This window comes from Petaurus breviceps, unplaced genomic scaffold, assembly GCF_028583685.1.
Source record: "Petaurus breviceps papuanus isolate PSGF00001 unplaced genomic scaffold, PetGlider_PUasm1.0 186, whole genome shotgun sequence".
NCBI classification, from domain to species: Eukaryota; Metazoa; Chordata; class Mammalia; order Diprotodontia; family Petauridae; genus Petaurus; species Petaurus breviceps.
Window position 1 is genome coordinate 40,253,289 of NW_027185798.1, and position 18,147 is coordinate 40,271,435.

General features: G+C 41.2%; 1 protein-coding gene across 2 annotated transcripts in view; it reads right to left on the reverse strand.

Moving 5' to 3' along the window:
* The window catches only part of VANGL1 (VANGL planar cell polarity protein 1), a 70,176-nt gene that overhangs the window by 39,094 nt on the left and 12,935 nt on the right, over positions 1-18,147 (reverse strand). For both annotated transcript variants that reach the window (XM_069090271.1, XM_069090272.1), the window contains exons 2-3: positions 12,347-12,611; positions 1,758-1,890 (exon numbers count right to left, since the gene is read on the reverse strand). In XM_069090271.1, the coding sequence (XP_068946372.1) occupies positions 1,758-1,890; positions 12,347-12,417 (204 nt within the window). In that variant the 5' untranslated portion in view covers positions 12,418-12,611. The remainder of the gene's footprint in view (positions 1-1,757; positions 1,891-12,346; positions 12,612-18,147) is intronic.

Here is an 18,147-nt window from a genome sequence, read left to right on the forward strand (position 1 = left end):
GTCAAGATCCTATGTTCAAATCTCAGTTTGTCATTTACTGTGTAACCCTGGATAAGTCACTTTCCATCTTCTAATCCTGTGGGGGATGGATCAGATTATCTCTACAATTTGTTCCAGTCTGAATCTGTGATCCTTTGGCCTCCAAGTAGTATCATTAATAAATTAATTAATTTAATTAATTAATTAATTAATTAATAATACTATTTGGAGGCCAAAGGATCACAGATCCACAACAATACAATATTCAGAGAAACAACTTTACAGCCAGATTCATTGGAATACTATGAATGAAGTTATAGTACACAGTCTGACACTTGGGAAAGTTAATGCCATGGGATCTTAAGCTGGCTAAGATAACTGCCAACCCTCTGAAGTGCTTCTGAGAACTAAGAGCCCCAAGGGGGTATGTAGCTTGATCACAATATATAAATAACACTAGTATGATACAATATCAGGCAGGGAAACATCCTGGGAGATATGTCTGTACATAAATGCACGTGTCTCTGTAGGCAAACATATGTGTACAATTTAGGAGTTTGATTTGCATGTCTGAGGGTGTTCGTATTACCCCTTGGATGGTTCATTTGAGGGGGTGGTGGTTTCTGACTACACATATGCTTATGTGTGGTCTGTTTGTTAACAGATTTCCATCTGGGGAGTCGGGGGTGGGAGGGACTGTGAATCTACGGATGTAGTCTCCCATTGAGTGCAATGGCAAATTCTACTGTTACTGATTCTCACACTGGGCTCTGAATGCTGCCTTCACTACTTTCTCCAATCCCTCCCAATGCTAACTGAAGTGCTCTGTCTCTTATGTTTTTTTAAAGATGACTCTGCTAAAGGAAGCAGAATCTCAAGGGTTATTTTTCTTTCTATATAGAAAAACTGTTCTAATAAGAAACAAATAGGTGCGACCAGGTAGCATAGCACAGCGAGTAAGAGCACAGGCTCCAGTGTCAGGATGACCTGGGGATCAAATCCTGGGCTCAGACACTTAGCACCCACCCAGAAACACCTGGCCATGTAACCTTGAGCAAGTTACTTAAACCTGATTGCTTAAAAAAAAAAAAAAGAAAAAAGAAACAAATAGCAGAATCTCAGACTTAGAAATTTTAGTCCGACCTGTATGTTTATAGGCATTCCCTCAACAATATCTCCAACAAGTAATCATCCTGCCTCTGCTTACAGAGGTGCTGGAGAACCCCCTACCACCCAACACAGTTTATTCTCCTTTTGGATAGCTCTAATTGGGAAAAGGGCTAAATCTGCAAACTGCACCCACTGTTTCTAGCTCAGTTCTTTGAGACCAGGCAGAATAAGATAGCTTACCCTGTCCCCTTCAAACCTCCTTTTCTCTAAGCTAACTAGCTTAGACCAATTATACAGTTTGTTTTCCAGTTCCCCTTCTCATCACCTGTGGCAACACAGCCTCCAATCAATTATTTCTCTCCTTTAATGCTCCCAAATGGTTCCTTTTCTTTGATTAGGCCTAATAATTCTGGCTTATCTCTTAGCACCACGTAGTGTGGGGAAGTAGCCTCTGACTTGGAGGGAAAGCAATCACTGCGCCAACAGAGTGACAGGCCAAATGAATGGGAAGAGCTAGATAAAGATGAATGAACGTATCAGAAAAATAAATGTGAAAACCACAGGAGTAATAAAGACAGTGCCCTGAAAGTGAGAAAGACGGGCTGAAACGGGCCTCTGCCGGGGAATTCCCCCTTTCGTTTCTGTTCTGCTCCTTCTTTTGTCCTTACCTGCACCTCCTCTGCTCGAGTGGAATCATTCCCCAACAGCGGTTCTGCTGGAGGGGCCTGAATGGTGACAGATTTTTCCGAACGGCTGCCATCTTTACTTCGGGGGGATTTGTGTCTCTCTCGATTTCTCTCCCTGAGGAACAAAAAAAGGTACAACTATGGATATAGAGATAGATACAGACATGGATGTGTTGTTGTTGACTGAGTTGTGTCCAGCTCTTCCTGATCCCATAGACTTGTTCATGGGACTTTCTTGGCAAGGACACAAGTGGTTTGCCATTTCCTTCTCCAGTGTGGCCCCATTTTACAGATGAGGAACTGAGGTGAACAGGAGTTAAGTGACTTGCCTTGGATCACACAGCTAATAGGTGTCTGAGGCCACATCTGAACGCAGATCTTACTGACTCTAGGCCTGGGGCTCTATCCACCGCACCACCTGGCTGCCCAATAGCTATAGTTATAGATGTGTGAAGACAATCAGCTACAACAATTTCTTTCAGGATTATTCTCTTGCTCATCATAAGATCACAGGATTTAGTACATGAAGGAACCTTAGAAATCACCTAATTCTAACTTGAAATTTAACATCAATTCATTCTGGATTTATGAAAATGTTATTACTTCTGCTGGGAGGCAAACCACACTATATTCCCCATGTTTTTTTTTTAATGTGGTATTTTCTTTCTGATGACACTTATTACACCTGTGTGACTATGGAAGGGTTCCATCCTTGTTGGGCTCCACTTTTCTCATCCATAAAATGGGGATGGCGCAGTATCTATCTCACAGGGTTGCTGGGTGATCACATGAGAATGTATGCAGAACTTCTTGACAAACCTTACAATATTATGTAAGTAAGTATCAATGGCTATTATACTTCTCCAGCCAATGGCATGCATTGGAAGATACTGCTTTTTCTCAGCCCTACATCTTGGTCTAGCAGGAACAGGAAAGGGATTCTAAACCCATATCACATAATATGGTTGCATTATCAACCCCATAAATTCAAATCTGAAAGTCATTCTCCAAAGACACCAGCTGATCTCAGAGACCCTCAAATACCCAGAAGTAGGGAAAATAAAACAGGAAAAATGTCAATGTTTTCTTTCCTTCTTTTTTAAAAAATATGATCCAAGTGGTTATAACTACTTAAGGGAAATGGGTGTTCAATACCAGATGAACGTGCTGGGTGGTCGTCCAGGGATCCTTGAGCACACCCTGCGGTAATCTAATCTGGAGGTTACAAAAGGTATCAATCACTGTGGCAAAGCCCACGGAGAGATGGGGTCACAACCTGTGCATTAAACACAGATGGAAAATGGCACTCCTAGTCACAGCTGCTGACTGAGGATCAAAGGGCCTCCACCATGGAGGCCCCTCAGTTGGCTAGAGTAAATAAATAAGCAGGCTTCCCCTCCTTCCCATGGGATCCCAGTGCTCCTCAGCGAAGCCTCTGCTGCCAGCCAAACACTTGCCCTCATTCCCAAGAATGGTCACAATGTACCAAACAGGACTAGCAATAAAAAAAAAAATCTATGTGTGTGTGTGTGTGTGTATACATACATACACACACACATATATATATATATACATGAATATACATATATATAGAGAGAAAGCTATATTTTTTGTTGTAAAAGTCATGCAGATTATAGCAAAGTGAGGTTTAAAAAATTAATTTTAAAAAGTTAGTGGTAATTTAAACTATTTGTACCATGGTTAACACTGAATTTCCATCTTGCCTTCCCTCCCTAAGGTAAGGTGCCACTTTTCCATTTATTCACTTAATCTATGTATGAAATATATACAGTACAAAGTAATTTTAAGAGAAAGAGAATAACAACTGACCTACTACCTACGTACCCATTGAACCCTTCTGACTTTGTGTATCAAGCATCAAGCATTTATTAAATGCCCACTCTGTGCCAGGCACCACGTTAGATGCTAGAGATAAAAGACAAAGTCAGACAGCTCCTGCCAGGAAGAAGTTTGTAATCTATTGGAATCCACTGGCAGTCCTGTACAAGCAAAATCCTAATCATCAATAAGCCTTCAGTATGTGCTGGACACCATGTTAAGCTGGGGATGCAGAGAAAGGCAGTATCAAAAGCCATGGGAAATCACAGGATCAGAGATTCTGGGCAAGGGAGATGGGATGGAGGTGGGGGGGGAGGGGGGGGCGGGAGAGCAATCCGAGAAATAATTTAGTCTAATCTTATTTTACAGATGAAGGAAAGGAAGCACAGGGACATGAGGTGATTTGTCCAGGGTCAAATGCTAGTAGCAGAGGCAAGATATGAACTCAGGGCAATCCTGTGAATGTGAAGCTCTTTATACTACATGCTGTACTCCAGAATATCACTGGAATGACTAATTCTATGGCAGTGGCCCTAACCTGAGCCTACCTGGGGAATAGCAGCACAGGGCCAGGCACTTTTCCTTCTAGTCCTACTTGTTTCTAAGGGAACTGAGAGAAACAAAATAGCAAGAAATTCTCTATAATCTGATAATCCTTTGATAAAAAAAAATCAGGGACAGCCAGATAAAGGGGTGACTATCTGATAAAAGGAAGTTTTTTTTTTTTTTAATCCTATGAAGCCTGGAGCCCACAGCTATCCACCATTATCTGGCTAACCAAACTTCTTATCTATCCAATCTGACTGATGGCTAAAGTGAAGGGCCAGCCAGAAGATATGAATGAATGTCTTTATTTTCTTCTTTTTCCTCTTAAGGTGTGTTATGCAAACAGCTATCAAGTGTTTTTCTTTTGTTTGGTTGTTTGTTTTTTTTTTTTTTAAGGAGGCTAACTAGATAAAAACTTTCACAAACTGAGTCAGGATCACCAAAAGAAACCATTGCAATGAGCCATTGGCCAGGCTAAGTGACCCTCCTACCATGGTGAACTAGTCATTGTAACAGTGTTTGTTTTTAAAGGATGTGACCTGTAAAAACAACTTTCCCACAGGTCACCAGTTAAATAGATACTTTCAGTGGTTTCCCAAGCTTCCCTTACAAAACTACCTAATAATCATTTGTGTACATCTGTACATTTTGTCTTCCCCAGTAGAATGGAAGATCCCTGGGGTGGCTAGGTGGCACAGTGAATAGAGCACTGGCCCTGGAGTCAGGAAGACCTGAGTTCAAATCTGGCCTCAGACACCTAATTAGTTGTGTGATTCCAGGGCAAATCCTGTTTGCCTCAGTTTTCCCCTCTGTAAGATGAGCTGGAGAAGGAAACGGCAAACCATTCCAGTATTTTTTCCAAGAAAACCCCAAACGGGGTCAATGAAGAGTTGGACAAGAGTGAAATAACTGAACAACTATTTAGCACGGGTACCAAGGAATCAATCAATAAGCATTTATTAAGTGCCTACTGTGTTCCAGGCATGGTGCTAAGTGCTGGGCATAAAGAAAAGAAGCAAAAATAGCCCCTGCCCTCAAGGAATTTACAATCCAATGGCACAAAGTACTTAAAAATACTAGAGGGAGATGCTTGATAGTCAAAGGAACCTATCACATCACTCCCTAAGTATGAGGACAGACTCCATAACAATTATAATTCTCTACTAAAACTCCCAATCCAGAATCATGGCTTTGAAATGATGCCAGAGCCATTCTAATGTACAAAAAAAGTCACCCAGGACATCAGTATTCTCTCTGCAGTATATGACTATAGCATTCAATATCACAGACCTTAAAACAGTCAAGATCTGCCAGACGTCCTCAGGGGTAGGGCATAACATTTATAGGTCCATAAGATCATAGATCCAGAAGGCCATCCAATCAAATGCCATCATTTATATAGGAGAAAACAGAGGCTCATGGAGATTAAGGGACTTGTTCATGGTCATACCAGTAGTAAGGGACCAGAGACAGGATTCGAACCCAGACCCTCTGGCTTCTCCCTGAAACAAAGGCTGACTTCAATTACATCACACTCCAGCCATTATCTCTGGCTGTCCCCTATTCTTGGAATGTTCTTACTACACATCTCCATGTACTGGCTTCCTGGGCTTCCTTTAAGTTCCACCTAAAATCCCTCTTCTTCAAGGCATCTTTCCCAACCCTTCTTAATTCCAGTGTCTTCTCTCTTTTAAATGTTTCCTACTTATCCTGTATTTAACTTGTTTGTACATGTTTGTTCACCCTCATTAGATTGTGAGCTCCTTGAGGACAGGGACTGTCTTCTGCCCAGCTCATGTTGACTGACTGACATCAGCATTTTGCCTTCATTTGGTGGTAAGTCATGGAATACCTCAGCCCCTGAAGAATTAAAGCTACTCTGCCTCTCATTAGTGATGCATGTGCCTATACCTGTGTCCGATGGTTTGTATCTCAGTGGGTTCATATTAACAGCTTGCATTTATTTAGCTATTTCAGGTTTGCAAAACACTTGACCTTATCTCCTCTCATACTCACAAGAGTCCTGTGAGGCAGGCACTAGTCATAATCCTATTTTTCATATAGGAACTAAAGCTCAGAGAACTTAAATGACCTGCCCAGGGTTTTCCAGAGAGTAGGTCAGACATAGGATTTGAACTAGGGTCCTTCTAATCCCAAGTACTCTTTCCATTATACCCTATTGTCTAACACTTAGGAGTAGCTATGAAAACACATAGATCCTTCTATCAGTAATTCTATACTAACTGGCTGTGTGACCCTGGACAAGTCATATAACCTGTCTGCTTCAGTTCTCTCATCTGTAAAATGGGGATAATAATAGTCCCTACCTCACAGGGTTGTTAGGAGGATCAAATGAGTTAATATTTGTTAAGTGCTTTGCAAACTTTAAAATGCTATTATAATTGGCAACTATTATGCTGATGATGGTAATATAATGGGAAAGGAAGAAGAGGAGGAGAAAGAATAACAATAAAACCTTAAATGCATATAGCGCCATAAGGTTTATAATTAAAGTGAATTAATTTGAATTAAATTAAGTTTTATATCCATCCATCATCTCATTTGATCCTCACAAATCCCCCATGTACTGTAGTTGATGGAAGTATTCCTATACCCATTTATCAGAGGAGGGACCTGCTTCATAGAGATTAAGTGACAGAGCTATCCCTAGGTAAAATGGTTTTCCTCCCATTAGAGGTCCATAAGTGGGCCCTGGGTGGCCACTTCTGTTGGACTAGATGGAGTCTGAGGTTCTTTCCACCTATGAAATTCTGTGATTCAATGACTTGCCCAAGGTCATACGGCTAGTAAGCATCCAAACTGAACTTGACAATTCCAATGTCCTATGCATTATACTGACCTGTTAATACAGGTGCAGATCAGTGTATTTGTATAACTGTGTGCATATGAGGAAAAAAATAAGAAAATCTGTAAGAGTATCTGAGTGAGGCATGTATCTGTCTATATTTGTATGTGCAGCTATGGAATATAAATGGTATTCAAGTTAAGCTGAGGACTGCTACTTCTTCCTTCTCTTCTACAACTACCCCCAGTTTTAGGGTTCTGTTTCCATATAAGGAAAGCCTTTCCTGAAAAGGTGGGTTTTTTCCCATCCTGATACTTCTCTCCCACAAACAGCTGTACTGTCTTCACTGTCCTTTATCCTTCCCTTCCCTTTACCATCATAAACAGGTCCCCACTTTTTCTCTCCCATAATCCCAGGCATAAGCCTTCTTCCAGGTCCTGCCTAATTCTGAAGACATCTCTAAATTAATGCACTGTCAGCTCCAAGACTGTTCCCATGGCACCTGGAGCTGTGTGCTAGATGACAAAGTTGAAAATAAAAGACAGATCTCTACTGGGAAGCAGCTCTTCATTTCCATTGAATTCTGTTCCAGTTCTTTTATGCCTCAAATCTCAATCATTCCTGGACCCCTCTACAACAAAACTGAAGGAGAAACACTAATCTACACAAAAATAGTGGCATAACAAGACTTTCCTACCCAACATTCCCAGCAAGCTAACTGGAAACTCTCCTGAGACTACAGCTTTGCAGCCAGGCTACAAAACTTAGACAACGGTTAGACAGTTTACGTTTGTCCATCAACCTGGAAACTGTACAACCCTCAGAGGGTAATCACAATGTCATCAGGAGTATCAAGTTCAGAACCATTTTATCATTCTTCTTTTGAAATCAGACTCCTACTGAAATTACCAAAAAGAAAAAGAAAAAAAAGTGTAGCCCCTTTCGAATCCAACTATCCTATTCAGATCTATTCAAATTCTGAGCATATCTTAAAAAAAAACCCTCACTCAGTTTTCATAGACATAAACACCTGGGTAATGCTCTGTGCTTGGCTGGATCAAGGAACTTTCTCATTAACTAATCCTTGGACAGGTACTATTACTGCTTGGAACACTGATAAAGGACACATTGCTATGCACCATCTATAAAATATAGCCCTTGCCCTAGGGGGCTCACAATCTCTATACCACAGTCCCAGAATTCATTCACCCAATAGAACCATCAAAGCTCAGCAGTGTGGACAGCTAGTCAATTGCATGCATCTATAAATCTCATCACAGTCTAGATACCTTTAGAACAATTTCATAGGATTTGAAGCTGGAAGGGAGATCATCTGGTCCAGCTCCCTCCTTCTATAGATAAAGAAAAAGATCCATGACTTTTCCAAGGTTATTCACATAGCAAAAGAGAAAGGATTCAAACCTAGCTCTGACTTCAAATCCCATACCTATAACACCATGCTAACCATGCTACCTATGTCTCTTGATGTCCACAGATACTTGATAGAATCCACGAACTGGTATATATGTTCACCTGTCACTAGAAGAATATCAACATATCATAGAAATAAGAAGAATATCAACATATCAGAGAAATAACTGAATAGGGAAAAGGGATCTTCAACCCACAGCTGCCTGAAGGCTCTTAACAACAAACCCACGTGTAGTAGTGAACAAATCGGGTGGGGATAGAAAAAAGGGCCCTGAAGAGTCCCTGATAAAGCAGATTTAGATCTCACTTTTGCACCCCACTACATGTGTGAACTTGCCAAGACATCTAGCCTTGGTTTTCTCCTCTGTAAAATGGGAGTAATGAAACCTAGACTACCCACCTCCCAAGCCTAAGATAATATTATATCAGACTGCTCTTTGGACTGTGAAAACATTATGCAAATGTTAGGCTGATAGGATCACAGGTTTAGAACTGGAATGGGGCCTTTGAGATAATTTGGTCATAGATGGGATATTAGGATCACAGACTCAGAGATAATTTTAAAGGCCATTTAGTCCAATGCTTCCTTTGTACACATGTCGATACTGTGGCTCAGAGAATTTAAGTGACTTGCCCCAAAGAGACACAGGCAAAAAGTAGTAGAGATGGGATTTGAACCTGGCCTTTCTTTGCCTTCAAATCCACTGTTCTTTCCACGGTACTACACTAACCCCTAATATACTCTTTCTACAGATGAAGAAATTGAAGCCTTGAGAGATCCAGCAAAATGACCTTCCACATACAAAAGATGGATAGAGAAGTTAGGAGCCAAACAGGTCGGCTGTCTCCAAATCCAGACTGTTTTCATTAGGCCAGAATGCCTTATCAACATGTAGATATCTCAGAAGGCCAAAGACTAGGGCCAAGATCCTTTAATATTCATGAGAGTGTACCACTCAGACTGAACCTGGGGAATAGCAAAGGATTATTCACTCAACCACAGCTAATGCCTATTTGCAAAGTATAGGGCTGATCACCTTTGGGATGATTCACAGGTTTAGAGCAGCAACGGACTTTAAAGAGGCTTTATCTTCAACTCCCTCTCTTTTTTACAAATGAGGAAAAGCGAGCGACTCACCCAAGGTCAAAAAGATATTAAGTGTCAGGGCCATGTTTTGAACACAGGTCCTCTAGGTCAAATCTTAGCATTCTTTTCACCACACCACAATGTTTTCCTAGTATTTCAGTCTTGAGGTCAGAGTTCTTGAGGTCAGAGTTCTGGGTTCAAGTGCTGCCTCTAGCACATAATTAGAGGATCCTGGGCCAGCCATTTAACTGTTTCAGGTGTCAGTTATCTCATCTGTAAAATGGGGAGGGTACTAGTACTACCAACTTTATGGGATTGCTGTGAGGAAACTGTTTCAGTAAACCTCAAACACGAAGTTTAAGTGTTAACTATTATAAGCATCTGGGGGGTGGGGTGATGAGTTTCCTATACAAGTAAATAGAATATCAATTAAAATAGGATATGTATATAAGAAAGGTATACATGCTACAAAATCAGATCAGGGATTACTTCAAGAAAACAGAAGGAGAGGGAAGGGCTTCATGGAAGAGGTGATATTTCAGCCAAGCCATGAAGACTGGCTTAGATGTCAACAGGCTGCATGAGGTTAGAGAATGGGAAATTCCAGGCTAAGAAATGGTGTAACTCATCATTGAAAGCCCTACTTTCCCCTCTTTCAACAAACAAACAAAAAAGCACAAGCAATTATTAAATCCCTCAAAATTCTGTTTTATATAATTTTGGGGAAGAAAAGGAAAGGTGAATATGTTGACAAGGTACATGCTTTCCTAGGCAGTTCTAAGGACTTAAGACTGAAGCTGTTACCAGCATTTTGAGATGTTTATCCAATTGTTTACATTTATTTATTGCCTAACTTGCCTCATCACCTGAAAGGGCTTCCAGAGTTCCAGCATCTTCTGTGTTGTAATAAATTTTGTTTTGTTATGAATTATCTGAAAAATATCAAAATATTCAATTCAAACTAATATTTCAAAACTTTAGGTTGGGGGCTTTTGGTTCTAAGTCTGCCCCTTAGTCCCTTTTAACTCCCATTTCTATGAGAAAAGTCTTTTCAAAGTCGAAAGGGGTATGGGAGAAAATATGGGAGAGAGTAGACTGGAGGAGGGGATATCCTATGGGACTGCTATTTTGGGGAGGTGGGTAGGGGAAAAACAGGGAAAAAATTTGTAATTGAAAATCTGGTAGAAATGAATGATGTAAATCAGAAGTTAATAAAGCATTTAAAAAAAAAAGAAAAGTCTTTTCTAGGCTCTGAAGTGCATAGTGTATTATAATAACAAGTCTGGAGACTAAGTCTATAATTTCATCTATGAAGGGAAGCTTCCCTGAAGGAGGAAATTGTGTCTACCAACAGATTAGCACTTTCTCCAAATTTGTAGCCTTTAGAGAGTTACCTGATAGAGTTGAGGGGTTAAGGGTCTTGCTCCGGGGTCACAGAGTCAATAGATATCTGAGGCATTACTCTCTGGTCTTCCTTATTCTTCAGGAAGACTTCTGCTCCCTATTCCATGTTGCCCCATCATTTTACTTATAATAGAGAACAACAATATTAACAATGTGCTTTCACGTACATTATCTCATTTGAAGTGCCTCAAAACTCCCTGAAAAGTCAGTAAAGCATTTCGTGGATGAGAACCCATGATCAAGAGACTGACCTATCCAAAGTTACACGCTTGTAAGCAGCAAGACCAAAGCTAAAACCTGGCCAAGACTTCTGCTTGCTTCTTTCCACTGCACCATGATGCCTCTCCAATTTGTTTATTTTTTTCAGTCTTCTGACCATGGTGGCCTATGACTTTAGCTTTCTCCTAGCCCTAACCGAAGATTTCGATGACTGATTCTGAAGCAGGATGGGAACTAAGGCATTGTACTAGCCCCATCCACTACAGTAACCAACACTACAAGATCTTATTAGAAGTTCAGAGGCTTACCAAGGCTTAACAGAGCACTCCATGGTAGCACCATGTCAAACATACCCTCCCACTGATCTGAGTAAAATTAGCTCCATCAGTCATAATAGCCTTAAAGAGGTCGAGCACTGTTTTGATATAGACCTTATGTAGGCCAGAAAGCTTTGCTCAGAGAAAAGACCTTTGTTCCATAGTCACAGGCTACATCACCCAGGAGGGCTATATTGATGTAGGCTAGGGTCACAAGAACAGCCAGAATGAATGGCCCTGCTCAAGCAATTGGTGTAATGGAAAGAGCTCTGGATTTGCAATCAGATGGCCTGGTTTCAAATCCCAGCTCTTCCTCTTCTGTGCCTTGTACCAGGTCACTCTCCTTCTCCGGGGCTCAGTTTCCTCATGTGTCAAATGAACGAGTTGGACAAATGATCCCCAAAAGTCACTTCAAAGGCTAAATCTATGATCTTAGGACCCAACACAGCTACAAAGAAATGAACTTCAAAGTACAGCTTCTAACCCACGCATAGTCAACAGGAACATCCCCCAACAGGAAAGAAAGCAAATTAACACCTTCCCTTTTCATTTACATTTTTGGTTAATTGTTAAAAGAGAGGAGTGGTCCCCTCAGAGAACTACTTCCAACTGGAAGAAACATTGCAGTGGAAGCAAGAACCTTCATCTAAAATCAATTAGGAAAAGAACAAGAGGCCATCCACTGTCTTTTGCTAGAAAATCTAATTTGGCGGGGTAGTTACTCCTCATGCATTTTAAAAGCTCTTTCAGGATCCAGTTACCCGTATTGTCAAGGGAGATAAACTCCCGGCTCTACCAACTCTACGGCACTCTGGTTTGAAATGTTTGAACCTGTGAAACAATTTCAACAGCATCAGTGGTGGAGGTAACACTCGAACACACACTGGAAGGAAGAGGTGAATAATCAATAAAGTTTACCTACCCCGGTCTGTGAGATTTCTTGGAGTGACTGGAATAATAAGAATATCCAGAATAGGTGGATTCGGTATCCATAGCAGAGGGCACCGTGCCCTTGGGGAAGGGGCAGGTATTGGTTTTCCTTGGGAGAAAACAACCACCACTTTGGTACTTTTCACCGATGGCTCTCTAGAGACACGGGGGAGGAGCCTGGTTATTGGAGGAGTCCTCTTCCAACTCTTCGACTCGAGAACGGCTATGGAAGAGACGCCTTAACCTGCAACATTCACCTAAAAGGGGAAAAATGAAATATTACATCAGCAGCATCATCCAATCAGCAGCAACTCAATATTCTGAATTCTGATTACAGAGTATTTAGATTAAGAAGTAGAGAGAGTCAGGCTAATATTAATGTTATCTAGGCATCTAGAAAGGTATCCAGCTCCAGCTTTACTACACACACATGCCATATATGAAGAACAAACCATTAACCTGCCAAGCCATCTTCCCTCCACCCCCAAATCTCTCATTTGAAGCAAGAAGAGATGTCTTCAATCTCCCTTATTTCGAATGCCTTCCCTCTGTAAATGGTTTCAAATTTATCCTGTATATATGCGTGTGTGTATGTGTGTGTTGTCTGGACTTCAATGACTCTGGAAGAGAGTACAAGACTGAGGACTTTGTGCAAATTCTTCCTTGCTTAAATCCAATTCACAAGCAAATTAAGATATCCCATGATGTCACTGGTCCTCTTCAGGTGAATGAATGAACATACGTTTTCTGGAAGGTATGGACTGTCTTTTGCATTCCTTTGTATCCCCAGTGCTTACCACAGTGCCTGACACAGAGTAGGCATTTAATTTTACTGGCTAACTGGCTTCCCAATTGGCACATGACAATGAACGAATACACCCTCATCATTTATCAGTTAAGAGATATCTGGGAATGATAGGATCATAGAGTTGAAGCTGGAATAACACTGGACTCCAAATCATAATAACTTGAGTTTAAATCCTACCTATATCATGCTATTCAAACTTCCCTTCATCTTTGACCTATCTCCAGGAAGCATGGTACAACAGAAAGACTTCTGTTTTAAGAGTTACAAGACCTGAGTATGAATTCTACCTCAGACATTGTGTGACTGATAAGCCTGTTTTCATTTATAAAACCAGTCTAATCACACCTATCCCAGATACAGTAGTTGAAGGCAGGGGTGAGAGCCCCTACTGCCTACATGAAGTCTCCTGCAGTCACATATTGATTTAGTTTTAAAATGTAATATCATCTATGTTTTAATGTGTTTTTATTAATTTTGTTAAATATTTCCCAGTTACATTTTAATCTGCTTTGTCACGTATTCAGGAATGTTGTGGGTAATATATTTGACCTCTGGTTGAGGGGATTGAATAAGATGATTTTATAGAAAGTACTTGGTGCTATATAAGTGTGGTTGTGGTGGTAGTAGTAGTAGTAGTAGTAGTAGTTGTTGTAGTGGTGGTGGTGGTGGTGGTGGTGGTAGTGGTAGTAGTAGCAGTATTTATTTAAGGCTAAATTCAATTTTTTTGCATTTTCTTCTTATTGTTTTTGTAGCGTTATTTTTATGACACATTTTTGGGCTTGCTTCCTCCTTGCTTCCCTTGGTTTCTGTAACACTGCTTTTCCCTATTTTCCCCCCTACTTCTCTCACGGTTCTTTGTCAAATTATATTTACCAAACCATGTAAATGTTGTACCAACCCAATTGAATGTAAGCTACTTGAGGGCAGGAACCAGGGTTTGCTTGTTTGTTTTTATTGTTGTTTCCTTAGCTGCTAGCATATAGCTGGCCACAGCATATTCACTCGATAAATTCTTACTAGTAAGTTGCCCACAGTCACATGGGTACTAAAAGGGCATCAGTGAAGTTTGCATTCAGGTCCTCTGGCTCCAAATCCATTGATTTTTCCATAAGTCTCTACTATTCTATCTACACCCAACACCCACCCCCCCCACCACCAGTGAGGTAGTTTTCAGCACAAAACGTGTCCTGAATACACCCTTGCCAGTTTTACTAACCTTAGCAACTGTACACAGATCTTTCTTGCAGTCAGTGCAGCAAAATGCTAAAACCCCTGAATTCTTGGAAAAGGAAAGAACCCACCCTCGGGAATCTAAAAGCCCTGCTTCCTTCCTTGCATCCCACCACACTGGAACCATGTTCCATCTGTCATCTGCTTTCCTTACATCACCATCCAAACATAACAGCTCCTGTCCGAAGCTCCATATGGGAGCTGGAACAGCAGACACAGACAACTGCAATGAGCTATGTACGTGTCATGGAAAATAAAGACTGCAAACTCAGGGCCAAGTGGAGAGGAGATGGAGGCAAGCTGCCCTGACTACAGCTGACACCTTCAACTCTGGAAGCAGGCTTGTCTCCCTGTATCCAACTGTCTATACAAATTCTATAGACTGGCACACCCTTTCTGATATATTTTAACAACCTATAAAACTGCTAATTTTTAAGATATGTCATTTCTGCTGAAGATATTTACAGAAATACAGGATCCACATCCTTTCCCTTAACTGAGTTATCTATCCCAGAACCTCTTCATTTCTCACCCTCTCAGTATCTCATCAGCTCCCATGGGCTCAAATTTCATCTCTGTGCAAATGACTCCCAGATCTGTACATCTTTCTTCTCCCTCCTAAGCTACAGGTCTATACCCATGTTTCCCCGATAATAAGACCTATCCTGAAAATAAGCCCTCCCCTTACTGTGTAAGATTCCTCTAAAATAAGCCCTCCCCCGAAAATAAGCCCTATTGAGATTGCTACTGTAGTGAAGGTGATCCCCTGTGCTACACGCTACATTACGGTACCCTCTGTATGCACCGTCCTCCCCCCCCCCGGGTGAAACACATGCCGCGCTCTGACCTGCATCCAATCAGAGCTGCAGCAGTGAGCGCGTCATCCTGTTCTTTATTGAATTCATTATTGAATAAAGGTACATTTTTTGTTCACATTTACCTGTTTATTAAAATTGCTGTCAATGTTCATTAAAATAAGCCCTCCCCTGAAAATAAGCCCTCTGGTGTTTTTCTGTCCAAAAAAATTAATAAGACAGTGTCTTATTATCGGGGAAACACGGTACTATCAATTGCCTACTCTACATCTCCCTTATAGGCATCTCAACTTCAGGATGTGTGAAATGGAACCTTTCCCCTGATCTCACCCCTTCTTCTGAAATGCCCTGCTTCTAAGAAGGGACCACAATCCTTTAGCTCACCCAGATTCCTGCCCCTGGAATTATGTCCAACCCCTCACTCTCCCTAAGACCCCTCATTCTCCATAATTCCCCATATTTGATCAATTACCAAGTCTCATCAATTCTCTCTTGTTACATCTCTTACATCAGTTCTCTTTTCTCCATTCACATGGTCACCTCCAAATCCAGGACTTTATCACCTCTTACATGAACTACTCCAATCTAACCTCTATACAACTGTGAAAATGATATGCCTATGGCACAGGTTTGACTGTATCACTCCCACACTCAAGAAATTTCAGTGACTCCCTATTACCTTAGGAAAAAATATGAGCTCCTCTGCTAGCTCATAAAGCCCCTCCCAATATGCCTCCAGTCTTCCTTTCCAAATTTATTAGGCATTATTCCCTCCAGAGCCAGTGTCCTTTCCATTATACCACACTGAATCCCCAGCTTTCTTCAAAGTTCAGGTCAACTACCTTCTACCCAGGACCTTTCCTGATCCTCTCTTTCCCCCAAATGACAAGTGGTCCCCAATTATCTTATACTTAGTTTGTATTTACATATATACATATATATGTATGTGTATATATGTGTGTATACATATATACATACTATATATATGTGTGTATATACATACTATATATGTATATGTATATACATATACTTAGTTTGTATTTACACACACACACCCTAAATGAAAGGAAGAAAAACTTGATGACAGGGATTCCTTTTTTCTCTCCTCCTCCTCCTCTCCATTTTTTGGTCTCTGCAGCTCCAAAGTTGAGCATGGTACAGATGACACTGTAGATGAATAATACATGACTACTGATCACTTGGTGGGAGAGATTTGAGAGATACATCTTCTGATCCAATCCCTGAATTTTACAAAAGCAGCATCAGCCCTACTCATTTAGAAAAACATTAGAGCCTCCAAAATCGCTCCAAGCAAAAACAGCCCAAGAACCTTCCCCCAAAATCAAGAGGGGATTCCCTTCATCTTACCACAAACTTCCCAAGGAAATTTAGCTTTATAATTCCATCGCTGCCATAGAACTACATTATGTCATGAAAAGTAAGCTTTCCTTTATCTTAGACTCTTTTCTAACCCTACCATCTCATGTCAGTGAGGTACAACAGACTGAGTGATGAACTATGAAGTAGGAACATTTCGGTTGGAAAGAGCCAGGTTTAGAGATTTAGTTTTTGTCTTTTTTTTTTTTTTGGAGTCGGGGGAGGCAGGGCAATTGCCGTTAAGTGACTTGCCCAGAGTCACATAGCTAGTGAATGTTAAGTGTCTGAGGCCGAATTTGAACTCAGATCCTCCTGACTCCAGAGCTGGTTCTCTACTCACTACATCACCTAGCTGCCCCGAGGTTTGGGGATTTAGAAGGCCTAGATCAAAGGTGAGGAAACTGCCCTTTAGTGTGGCCTTTTGACTGAGTCCAAGTTTTATACAACAAATCATTCTATTAAGGAGATTTGTTCTGTGAAGTTTGGATTCAATCAAAGGGCCACACTTGAGGACTTAGAGGGTCACATGTGGCCTTGAGGTCGAAGGTTTCCCTACCTCTGGTCTAAGTTCTTAACAGTGTGGCTGTAGATAAATCACTTTTCTGTGTCTGTTTACAAAACTGCAGTATGGCCTCTTCACAACATTATGAGGATGAAATACGAAAATGTCTGTAAAAGTTGTATGAAAAGAATCACCCACTACATCTTTGAGGGAGTCGAGGAGAAGAATTAGAGAGGAGAATTCAGACTAGCCCCTCCTCCATCGTGCCTTCTACTGCTACACTCACTATTCCCTCCCACCTGGGTGGGAGGCTCACCATCACCAACCCCCCCCCCACCTGCCCCCTCCCACCCATCCTGGCTTATGCTGTCACCCTTCTACTCACAAAAGACCTTCTAAGTGCCAAATCCAAGTCTCTTCTCAAGCCTCATCTTCTCTGATCTTCCTGCACCTTTGACATGACTAGGACTTTGACACTGTGTTGACCATGCCCTTCTCCTTTGGGTTCTGTAACACTGCTTTTCCCTATTTTTCCTCCTATTTCTCTCATGGTTCTTTGTCAATCTTCATCTTCCTACCCACAAAGTGTGTGAAGTATATTTCAATTCAATGTGCATTTATCAAGAGTCTACTGTGTACTAGACATTATGCCCTGTACTAGACATTAGACCCCTGGTAAGGGGTGGAAACCTGTGGCCTCGAGACCACATGTGGCCCTGTAGGTCCTCAAGTGTGGCCCTTTGAATCCAAAATTAACTTCACCCCTGTCAATGATACAAACACAAATAGGAGACAGCCCCTGGCCCTGAAACTTGAACTTGAACCTAGGGAAGCTGCCTTCTATGGTCCTGCCAAATGCAACCATGAATAGGGAGTGGTAGAATCCTCAGAGGGGGCACCATATTTATTTTGCAGATACAATGATCCCTTCCACGTCATGACTTCCTCCATCATAGTTTCAAGAGACCATGGGTCAGCATAAGAAATTAAATGGGAATTTTGGGGGGCTTTGTGGAAGCTGCAGACTACACATGAAGACCATCAGATGACACAGAAAAAGT